This window comes from Prunus mume, linkage group LG8 (assembly GCF_029339155.1).
Source record: "Prunus mume cultivar Tortuosa linkage group LG8, ASM2933915v1, whole genome shotgun sequence".
Taxonomy (NCBI): domain Eukaryota; kingdom Viridiplantae; phylum Streptophyta; class Magnoliopsida; order Rosales; family Rosaceae; genus Prunus; species Prunus mume.
Window position 1 is genome coordinate 19,567,058 of NC_142705.1, and position 10,596 is coordinate 19,577,653.

Sequence of the window (10,596 nt, forward strand, 5' to 3'; positions counted from 1 at the left end):
AAATCGATACCAACGCTTTGAGTTTGGTAGAGCTGCGATCTATTTTAGGCCCTAGAAGGCTTTTTGAACGAGCACTGGGACTCTTTGGTCCAAGAGGCGTATGGCTAGATTGATGATCACTAGACTAGAGCTGCACTGTAGTATCTATTTTGCTTGATCAAGTGTTGGGCCAAAATTGACACATCCAAAAAGATGGAAGCCCAAAACTGTAAGAGTCCAAGGCTCATCGTGAGCAAACAAGGCTGATTTGGGCCTCACAGGCCCAACATAATAGGAAGAGGAGTCCAGAAGAAGGAACAATCCCACGTGGCAACCTCTGGGATAAAAAGTCAGCAATGGCAACCTCTGGATGAAAAAGTCAAATGGCGGAAGTCAGCAATGGCAATGCCATAGGAGAAGTGATTGAAGGGTTCGTGACATCAAGTTGATTCTGAAGAACTGAAGATTAAATCCCTTATATATGTATATTCAGAGATTTTTCTTCTGTCTTTACAGAGAATGTAATTCTCCCAAGGAGATAAGCAAGTTACAATCTCATAGAGGATAAGCTGTCCAGAAAAGGAATCAAACTAACCATCACGGGTAAAATATCACAAGGGGCAGTAGAAATTGGGAAAGAGATTAGGTTCCTTTTCAAGAAAATCAGGGAAGTGATTGCCTATCTGAGAGCCTATCTGCCAAAACTGAAGAAGAAGAGGAAAAGGGGAAATATCTTTGCTTAATAAATAAACACAATCACCCTACTCGAGAAGAAACAGTTTACTATAAATACAAGAAGGTGAACAGGGTAAAGGACACTCAAAAACAACCAAAAAATCAATCAAAAACAAAAACTCAAAATGATCACTTGATCTCAAAAAACTTCAAAACACTGAAGCAACCAAAGCTCATTGAGCCAAGACACCAACACAAACACACAAAAACCTCAACAAATTTCACATGCAAGTCTCTAGCCCACTGTCCTCGAGAACAGCCATACGCCTTTGATCAAGAAAGCGCAGCTTCACAAAGCTTAAGGTACATTGAAGCTCGCGAATCAACCTTTGGTATCGATTTATAGTTGAAGCTTAGCAATCGAGTTGTCAACGGTCCATCCGGCATTTCAATTGTAAACCTTCTATCTCGAAATGGAGTTCCAACGTATCTTCATCTCTCTAGCATGAGTATTTATTGTTATAGTTTTGTAAAAGGCAGTTCGCTAAGAAACAGTTTAAATTCCATCAACCATTAGAACAACCTCGTTATCTGAGATAAATTGTTAAAGTCCTCACGAGGCAAGAAAAGAACTTACTTGGGAGATATTCCTCACCCAAATTCACAATCGTTTGTTTGCAGAAATCAGTAACTTGAGGCGCAAGTTATCCATTCCAAACTAAGTCTGCTAGAATTTTTATTACTAGCAGTGGCACGCACACCAAAGAAAGCTGACTTGTTGACGATATGGTTCTCAAGAACTTTGCCCTTCCGTCACAGAGTAAACGCAAACGGGCAAACACAAGCTTTATGTAAATTTGTTGGGGTTTTCATATTGTAAAAACCATTCTACTTGACTTGGCTTTGTTTTGAACCAAATTTGTAACAAGAGAAATCTCGCTTTGTAAAAGCTTTTCAATCAAAACTGTAGATTTTGAATTCTAGCTGATTTGTTATTGTGGATCAAAGAGCTTTGGTTGCTTTAAGTCTGAAGGCTTTTTGAGATCAACTGATCTTTTGAATTTGTCAGTATGACTTTGCGAGTTTTTATCTTGATTGATTTTTTGGCTGTCCTTTTTATCTGTTCACCTCCTCTCGTATTTATAGAAAAATGCTTTGAGTGGGTTTTAATTGCTTTAAAATCAAGCAATCTTTCCAAAAGATTTTCTTTTTTCAATGCCACAAAAAGAGGGGAGTTATTTATTTTGGCAAAGAGGAACCATCAACAATCAGTTTTCATGGTGGTCTTTTCCTTGCTTTCTCTTGAAAAGAAAAAACCTAGTCTTCTTGTTCTCTGTTTGTTTTTTGAAAAAACACAATCTGCCATGATGATCCGTTTGTTTTTCCTGGTGAACAACTCCCTTACTCCCTACTTATCTCTTGAAAATGTAACATGCTTATTTCTTGGAAATATAACCTGCTTTGGTGCAAAGCTTCTCTACATATGGAGAGGGATTTGATCTTCTTTTCCTGGCTAAAAATGGAGAAGTTCTTTTGTAAGACCTGGCTTCATTAACTCCCTATCACTTCCTCTATCTTAGTTGAGAATTTTGACTTTTCAAAGTCAGGAAGTCACGTGGGGCTCTTTTGAGAAAACATTCTTTAGTAAGAAAGATCTGCTGACTTGATTTGATTGCGTGCTGTGAACTCCGTCTCTATAAAGCACCTACACACATGTCTTATGTCTCTATAAGAATGACTTGAGACTAGTCATCCTCACAATTGAGCAGATATAGTGTGCACCAGTCTTTGCAAGTCACCATTGTCCAAATGGTGATCCTATGACCAAGAACGTTTTAGGATACGATATTCTTATGATAGAAAGGTCTCGTGAATCTAACTTCTTCATACTACTTTCCATTTATATCTTTATCCATGAACTTGTTACTTTGCATACATTATGTTTCTTAAAGTAACATTCACGCCATATTGATTATATTTATTATATTATATCCATAGAATTTTTCATTTTATATTGGCTTCTAGAGCATATATCTAACGGTCTCCCACTTGCACGTAAAGCCAATCAGCAGCACAATGTGTTTGCACTTAAGACTCTTATCAATCCATTTATAGCTCACGTGTACAAGGCTTCAATGATCTATGTCATATCAACTTTCTTTGCAACTTAGAGACGAACGACGTCATGAGTTACTAGCTCATTTATGTAACGTACGTCTTCTCTGAATTTTGGATGATTGATGAGAGTTAAGTTACTTGGCTTGAGCTATTGTCTCATGAGTATTCTCTTCTTTTAAAAACATTGATCTTTCGTGGTAGGAACTACTCTATAAAGGAGATTCATTTTTTATCCAAAAGGTGTTGACATATCAACCTCTATTGCATAGATATGTACTGTGCTTGGTTATGAACCAGCTACTGTTACAGCGTCCAAATTTATCTAGAAACCTTTCTTGAATTTGTTCCTATATCGTAGGAATTAGTGATCATATTGGAGTCAACAAAGGTGTACGCTTCCACTTTGATGTTCTTATACTATCTCTCTTCCCTTATTTCTCATTTTGTCTATTCGTGTTCTTACATCTCAAAAGACATACTTATCAATTGTCTAGGGTTCTGATCCTAGGGTATCATAAATGTTGTCCCTTATATACGTGATACGCCTATATTAAGTGCAACTTGTTTTGCAGTATCTTCGTCATATCATATATGATTGTATACTTATTGATAAGCACATGAACCTTTCATTTATTTTAGATTTCTCTTTGGAAGGTCTCACTTGGTGAGGGCATTTCATCTTTTGAATTTGAATGGGGTCCCATTATCTCTTTTGGAAAATAGCCATTTCTAAAATGATTATTCAAGATACATTCATCTTATATGAATTATTCAGCTCCTTGGTTGAAGTTCATACTTCATGTCATCTTATGATTTTATTGTGATCAAGAAAATTACTAATTAACTTTCACCATTGCAATATGGTTGGTGTGTCTCACCATTTATGATCAACTTCTTGGAGCTTAAATGTAGTGTGATGATAAAATGAGTTGAATTGTTGCTGTGTTTGATAATTCACTTGTGGTTTACTATCTGTTGAGGCCCAAAAATCCAAGGGGTTAAGCCCAAATTAATTTCTGGCCCAACACAGAAAAGAAGATAAAAAAAGGGGCTTAATCGGAACGAAGGAGCATCAAGGAATGAAAAGGCTTCACCGGCAGCCATAGCCTTATCTGGTGTTAGTGAGATGAACCTAAGATTGTTTTTTTAAAAACCCTTTTGGGAGCTTGGTTTCGAACTCAGGCTTTTGGGGAATTTTGTTCGTTGTCTTCTTACGGCAGCCCGAGCCCATTCGTCAGGTTGCTGGAACAAAAAGACCCCTACACTATCATTCCTTTTACTTGTCTCACCATTTATGATCAACTTCTTGGAGCTTTAGCTTCTATTTATATGACATCTTTTAGGTGATCTAAGATGTCCACAAGATTGTTTATCAAAACTATTGTGGGAGCGATTTTCATCCCACGAGAATATTCGATCGATAGATTCCCCTTTCTTCTTCCTCGAACTCTTTCTCTCTGCAAAACAAATCGAAATAAGAGGACCACACTCGGGGGGTGTTGGCCAAAGGCCCTCCGATGCCTAAGTTAGTTCGAGTATTTGTAGGAAAACAATAGCTAACTAAAAGGGTACGGAGATGTATGTATGGTGTGAATCGGGTGGCCGGAGCCTTGTGTAAGAGAGAGAAAGAGTTATGGAGACTAGGATTTGTGAGATAGAATTTCTGCAGAGTTTCAAACGTAGGTTAGAATTACCTCAAGCCTTGGTTTAGCCATGTATTTATAGGAGCTTCGGAGCTAGGGTTTCGGAATAATAATTCCACAGATGGAAAGGAATTATTCTTTCCCAATTTGGAGAGATTGACGTAATTGGGGATTTGATTTAAGTCAAATCCCTAATTAGGGTAAGAATCAAATAATTGCCAATTAAATCAAATCACTCCCAATTAGGCCAAATAATCTCCAAATGGAAAGAAATATTTGACCTAGGGTTTGGCTAAAATTCAGTTCCCACAACTATAAAGTTGTAAACTTTATGTTTAAGATAATAATTTTAACTCTATTACCGTTCATTTGGACTTTTTAACTAATGTTTGTGGATTTAAGTTTTAAGGGCATTTAAGTATTTTTAGGTGAACTTTTTACTATTTTTGAAAGTGTTATAAAAAATGACATTTATAAGAAGTATGAGCTAAATTTTTTATTTTTTTTATAAAAAATCTTCCCAAGGATCGTGACTGAAATGAGTTCAGCCGAAATGATACGACTGTTTCACAAACCACTGTATCATTGCATGTGACATAATTCATTAATTTATGTCCAATGAATATTTCTTTTAACCGGTGCAGACAAGGAGATGCAACCAATACCCATGTATCAGTGCAATGTTTCAAGACCCTGCAACCTTTCATGTAACTTTTCACAAACATTGGAGCTTTACGTGACACTTTTCATAAAATATAATAATATATTACATCATTCCAATTGCAACCCAAGCAACACGTGCTGTCGGTAGCCTCGTTTGTGTCTCGATATGGTGGTGTTGGTGTTCACCGTTGGAGTTTGTCTGTGTATGTGTTGACTTTCGAGCATCTGTCCTTAGTCAAGGTGATTAATGTGTATTAATTAATAAGGTCATAAACTTAAATTTGGTGCAACAACCCTTCATAAACTTAAATTCTTAATGAATGGTTGTTGCAATGTTCAGGTGCCGTGAATTTCTGGTGCAGCTAATCTCCACAGTTGATTTATATAGGAGTCTGTAAAAGTGTCCCAAAAGGGCTTGCTTTTGTATGTATGTATTTGGCACTTGGCTGGTTAGACAGAAACAGTAGAAGCTAGCTAGAGTACCCTTGGTTACACTAACATGGAAGAAGACATCACAAATAATCTTCTGATAAGAGAGGCAAGTGCACAAGTGAATCGTGTTGATGATAAGTATGAGGATTCGCCACTCAAAACCAGGGTATGGAATGAAAGCAAGAAGCTGTGGGTGGTGGCTGGCCCTGCAATATTCACCAGAGTTTCCACCTTTGGAACAAATATCGTCAGTCAAGCCTTCATTGGTCACATTGGCTCTACTGAATTAGCTGCATTTTCACTTGTATTCACCGTACTTGTTCGGTTCGCAAATGGCCTCTTGGTATGTTTTTTTCATTTTAGTCTCATGAAACTGACGACAGTATTTATTTTTCTTGACTGAAACTTGGTTAGATAGGTTGATTGAAAACTTGGATGACAAGTCAGTGTTTTCTTGGCGGCGTAGTTAAGCGATTCATTCATGGAATGAAAATTTGCTTATATTACATTGGTATTTGGCATACAGACAAAGCCATTCATAGATATTCCCAAGTAGGGTAATTGAGCCATTTTTCTACTGGTCAAACATTTTCATTGTTGTTATTTAGTTTACAAGTACGTAAGAATATTCATGAAGTTGTTGAACACAAGTAGTTCAGTTTCAATTTCTGTTCACGTATTCTGTGAGTTGTTTGTTTCTTGTTAATGTACTGAAAATGAACACAAATTCACGTATATGGATTCGAATATTACTAATTGTTTATGATATGCATTTCAAATGGAAGTCAATGAAATAAAATCCCAAAACTAATATATACATATTGATCCTTTTTCAAATGTAAATGCCCACACTGCATTTTAATTTGTCATCTGTTTTGCAACCTAGCATGGAGTCATCTGGCTACGGAAAATCACATAATTGCTTCGCTTAGGCTTTTTCCGTGCAATATGAATGATGTTTCTGAATCTCTTATTCTACAGCTGGGCATGGCTAGTGCCTTGGAAACTGTTTGTGGTCAATCATATGGTGCAAAGCAATACCACATGCTTGGGGTGCATCTTCAAAGGTCATGGATAGTACTGTTTGTGAGCACATTGTTCCTCATTCCTATTTGCATCTTCGCAACTCCGATTCTCGAGGCTTTAGGCCAAGAAGATAATATTGCAGAAGAGGCAGGATATATTTCTCTATGGGTGATCCCAGTGCTTTTTGCTTTTGTTGTATCCTTTACCTGCCAAATGTACTTACAATCACAGAGCAAAAATATGATCATTGCTTATGTGTCAGCAGTTTCAATTGCAATCCACATCCTCCTTTCATGGCTTTTGACTGTGAAATTTAAGTTCGGGGTTGCTGGTGCAATGGTGTCAACGGTTATAGCGTATTGGCTACCCAACGTGTGTCAGCTTTTGTTTGTTCTATGTGGAGGATGCCCAGACACTTGGACTGGCTTCTCTACCTTAGCTTTTAAAGATCTATGGAATGTCGTCAAGCTTTCTCTGTCATCTGGTGTTATGCTTTGGTAAGAAATTGTTTTTTCCTTTGTTTTGGTTTTCCATGTCATCCGATGCTAGTTTAACTTTTCAGTAATATTCTGTTTGAAAATAAAGGAGAAATATCAGTTATTTCAGAACTAGTTTGGTAGTAGTTTAGTTGTGTCATACAATAATGATATAGTCATTTTGGAATGAAGGTCTTATGACTCCTCCATTTAGTACATATGGAGCTCCTGAGTAGAAATCTCATTTTCCTTTACAGTCTCGAGCTTTGGTACAACACGATCTTGGTTCTTCTAACGGGAAACATGGAAGATGCTGAAGTTTCTATTGATGCTCTAGCTATTTGGTAATTTTCCGAGCCTTCCTCCTTTCGATTTTATGTAGACATAAGCTCTGTCATCTCACATGTTTTTAAACTATTTCTATCGTCTTGCGTTTTCTTTTCATTCTTATGTGTTCAACTACAAATATGTTTAGCCTCAACATCAATGGGTGGGAAATGATGATTGCCCTTGGTTTCCTGGCTACAGCAAGGTAGTTTACTATTCTCATCATCTCGTTTCTTCGGAAATATAGCTAATGTTGTTTTATTTTACATTCATTTGGCACATTAGATGCATTAATTTGTGCAACGTAATGATGTACTGATGTTTGGTTGAAATCTTCTTCTTCCAGTGTCCGAGTGTCGAATGAGCTTGGACGGGGTAGCGCAAAGGCGGCAAAGTTCTCTGTTGTGGTTATTGTGTTGACATCACTTTCCATTGGCTTTGTGCTCTTCTTGCTTTTCCAGCTCTTGAGGGGACGTCTTGCCTACATTTTCACCACCAACGACGAGGTAGCTAAGAAGGTTGCAGAGCTGTCACCTTTACTTGCTTTCTCCATATTGTTGAACAGTGTTCAGCCTGTGCTCTCTGGTATTCTTGCCATTTTTTCGATAATCAAATTATTTTCCCTGATTAGAATTAATTTAACCTTTGCCAGTATTGTAGATCCTGAAAAACTTGCAACATAAGCACTGGCAAATTTTTATCGACAGGAGTTGCTATAGGAGCTGGATGGCAGAGTATTGTAGCATATGTCAACATAGCGTGCTATTATCTTATAGGGATTCCTATTGGAGCTGTGTTGGGTTTTCTTCTACATCTACAAGTCAAAGTGAGAGCTATAATTTTTCTTCTTTTCACTCATATATAGCAGTTAGTGGTTAGATTTTGTGGTGTCTATCACTCTATTATGATAATAGAATTTTTTTTTTTAAATACAATCGATGGTCTAAACTATAAAGGGGAGGGTAGTCTCACACACATACACTATATCAAGGTATCATAGGGGTTCGAACGTGAGAATCCGTTAGTATGATAATTGAAAATTAAAAACCTTGATATGTTTAATTCTGGTTTATAAGCATGCAATGTTTATTTTGGACATAAATTTATTATGTTTTCACACTGGAGAAATAGAAATCCAGGGTCATCGTATTGATTGATTTAGCAATCAACACGCACATACATGGCATGATCTTGCCTTCAGCTTTTTTCCACATGAACCTATAGTAGGCATTTTCTCCTTTGTTTTTTCTCATTTTTTTATTTTTAAAATTACTTATTCCGTCAAGTCTGTTTTGTAGGGTGTTTGGATTGGAATGTTGTTTGGAACATTTGTCCAAACTATTGTACTTGTCATACTCACCTGCAAAACTGATTGGGAGAAACAGGTATGTTTAAATGTTTTCTTTGTGGCCCTTACTATAAATTTTACTTAAATGAGGAACTGAAGTATCTACTTCACACCAAGCAATTAAAAGTCGTAAATTTCTACAGGTAACAATAGCTCGTAACCGTGTTAGCAAGTGGAATGTTAGAGAAGATATTGGAGAACCAAGCCCCAACGCATAAAAATGTCTTCCTTTTATCAATCTTCCTTCAATTACAATCTTCCATTATGCCCTACATCTTTTTTATTTTAATTTTGTTTTATTTTTGTCGTCCATGAGATTTGACATAGGATCTCCTCCAACAAAATAGAGTATGAGTGCAACTACATCAAATGATCATGACATTGCCAATGGGTTCCCACCACAGCGGTGATGTATTTCCCTCCAACCATGGCACCCATGATCGAACCCCAGTGAAGTTTCTTTCCTCCAATGTAACCAAAAAAAATTATATGATCATTGACATTACACCAAATCATTATACGTTATAATGATGGACACTAGGGCCAAATGTACCTTATTTAACGTGTGTCACAATTAATTTTTAAGTGACACGAAATTTTGAAGTGAATGTGTGATGATTAGTTAATTCCTCTTATGCTTTTCGATCTAAAAGTAACCAAAGAAATTAAATGTTGTATTCTATTACTACAGCGAGGAAGAATCATTTAATATAGTTGGTTATTTCTTTTAGGTCAGAGACTTGGCCCATTTTATTAAACTCCAGCCCAATGACTAAAATGGAAAAACCTAGCCTTTGAGGTCTATGACCGTGACTACAGTCTCAGCCCAGAGTTGGATTTTCCGCCAAGTCATGAGATCTGCAAAAACCCAGGAAGCGATGGCCGAATCATTCTGCCCGGAACCAATGGACAAAGGCCCACGATCCATCGGCCCAATTCAAGAACAACATAGGCCCAAAGCCCAGGGATTGGGAATTTGACCAGTCATTACCAATGCCAAGTGGAACGATCACATCGCTCAGGAAAATATCAGACATACATGTGGGAACCAACCCAGTGAGTCCCAAGGGCTCCACCACCTACTCCGCCCAGCTCTGCACCACACTCGCTTAGTTTCCCAATTTTCGGTTCGACCTAGGCTAAAATGGAACCATGCGCTGCGCTAAAAACTAAGGTCATTCACCAATAAGAAGATGCCACGTGCCAAGTTCGCACTGCTCAAGGCCAAAATCTTCGCATTTCTATTCCCAAAGATCCAAACCAAACAGGTTTGGAACTTTGCTACAGGCCAAGATCCAAGACTATCAAGAAAATATATGAGCCTTGGGACTAACGACCAAGCTAGTGACCTTCCCCATTTCGGGCACACCTTTACCACATTGGCTAGCTCACGTCATGCTCAGCCCAAGGGGCCAACGCATGCTTTGAAAGAGTCAACACTTCCTCTCTAAATAGAAGATCGCCACCAACGGAAGAAGAATACAAACACCAAATCAAAAAAGCCTCAACGAGCAAAAATCCCCTTTGTCTATCATGTCGAAGCTTAAAATGCTTTCTAGGAGTAGCGTACTTTATATTACGGAGTCTTAGAATCTGTTCTGAGCTCGCGAGCAATACTCACTTCCATCATCCATCTTTATATAAAATAAGAGATTTCTCAGGAATACAAGCATGTCTTGATTTATTTCTTGGGCACCATACAATTCATCCAGATTCTTCCGGATAGGGGTCTGAACCAGACGTGCTACCATGCACAGTGCCATAACCATCCTCAAGGGTCAAGATACACACATCTTGGCTAAGTCTGGTGAGCAGGGGCGGATCTTAAGTCAAGGCAGGCTAGGCTACTGCCTACCCAAAAATATTTCACTAAAAAAACTATATATAAGCTATGTAATTGATATCCATT

General features: G+C 37.7%; 1 protein-coding gene across 1 annotated transcript; it reads left to right on the plus strand.

Annotated features, from left to right (window-relative positions):
• Window positions 1-5,515: 5,515 nt before the first annotated feature.
• On the plus strand, window positions 5,516-9,314 carry LOC103339138 (protein DETOXIFICATION 21-like). Its single transcript, XM_008242424.2, has 8 exons — window positions 5,516-5,853; window positions 6,492-7,033; window positions 7,270-7,356; window positions 7,488-7,544; window positions 7,686-7,924; window positions 8,047-8,165; window positions 8,638-8,724; window positions 8,831-9,314. Exons 1-8 carry the CDS (start codon window positions 5,578-5,580, stop codon window positions 8,903-8,905), a joined length of 1,482 nt encoding a protein of 493 aa, XP_008240646.2. The 5' UTR covers window positions 5,516-5,577; the 3' UTR covers window positions 8,906-9,314.
• Window positions 9,315-10,596: the final 1,282 nt, after the last annotated feature.

Excerpts from the sequence above, each read along its gene's own strand:
- LOC103339138 (XM_008242424.2), top strand. The coding sequence starts at position 5,578 with ATGGAAGAAGACATCACAAATAATCTTCTGATAAGAGAGGCAAGTGCA. Across the intron at positions 7,034-7,269 it reads TCATCTGGTGTTATGCTTTG|TCTCGAGCTTTGGTACAACA; the intron begins GTAAGAAATTGT and ends TTTCCTTTACAG. Across the intron at positions 8,725-8,830 it reads AAACTGATTGGGAGAAACAG|GTAACAATAGCTCGTAACCG; the intron begins GTATGTTTAAAT and ends AAATTTCTACAG.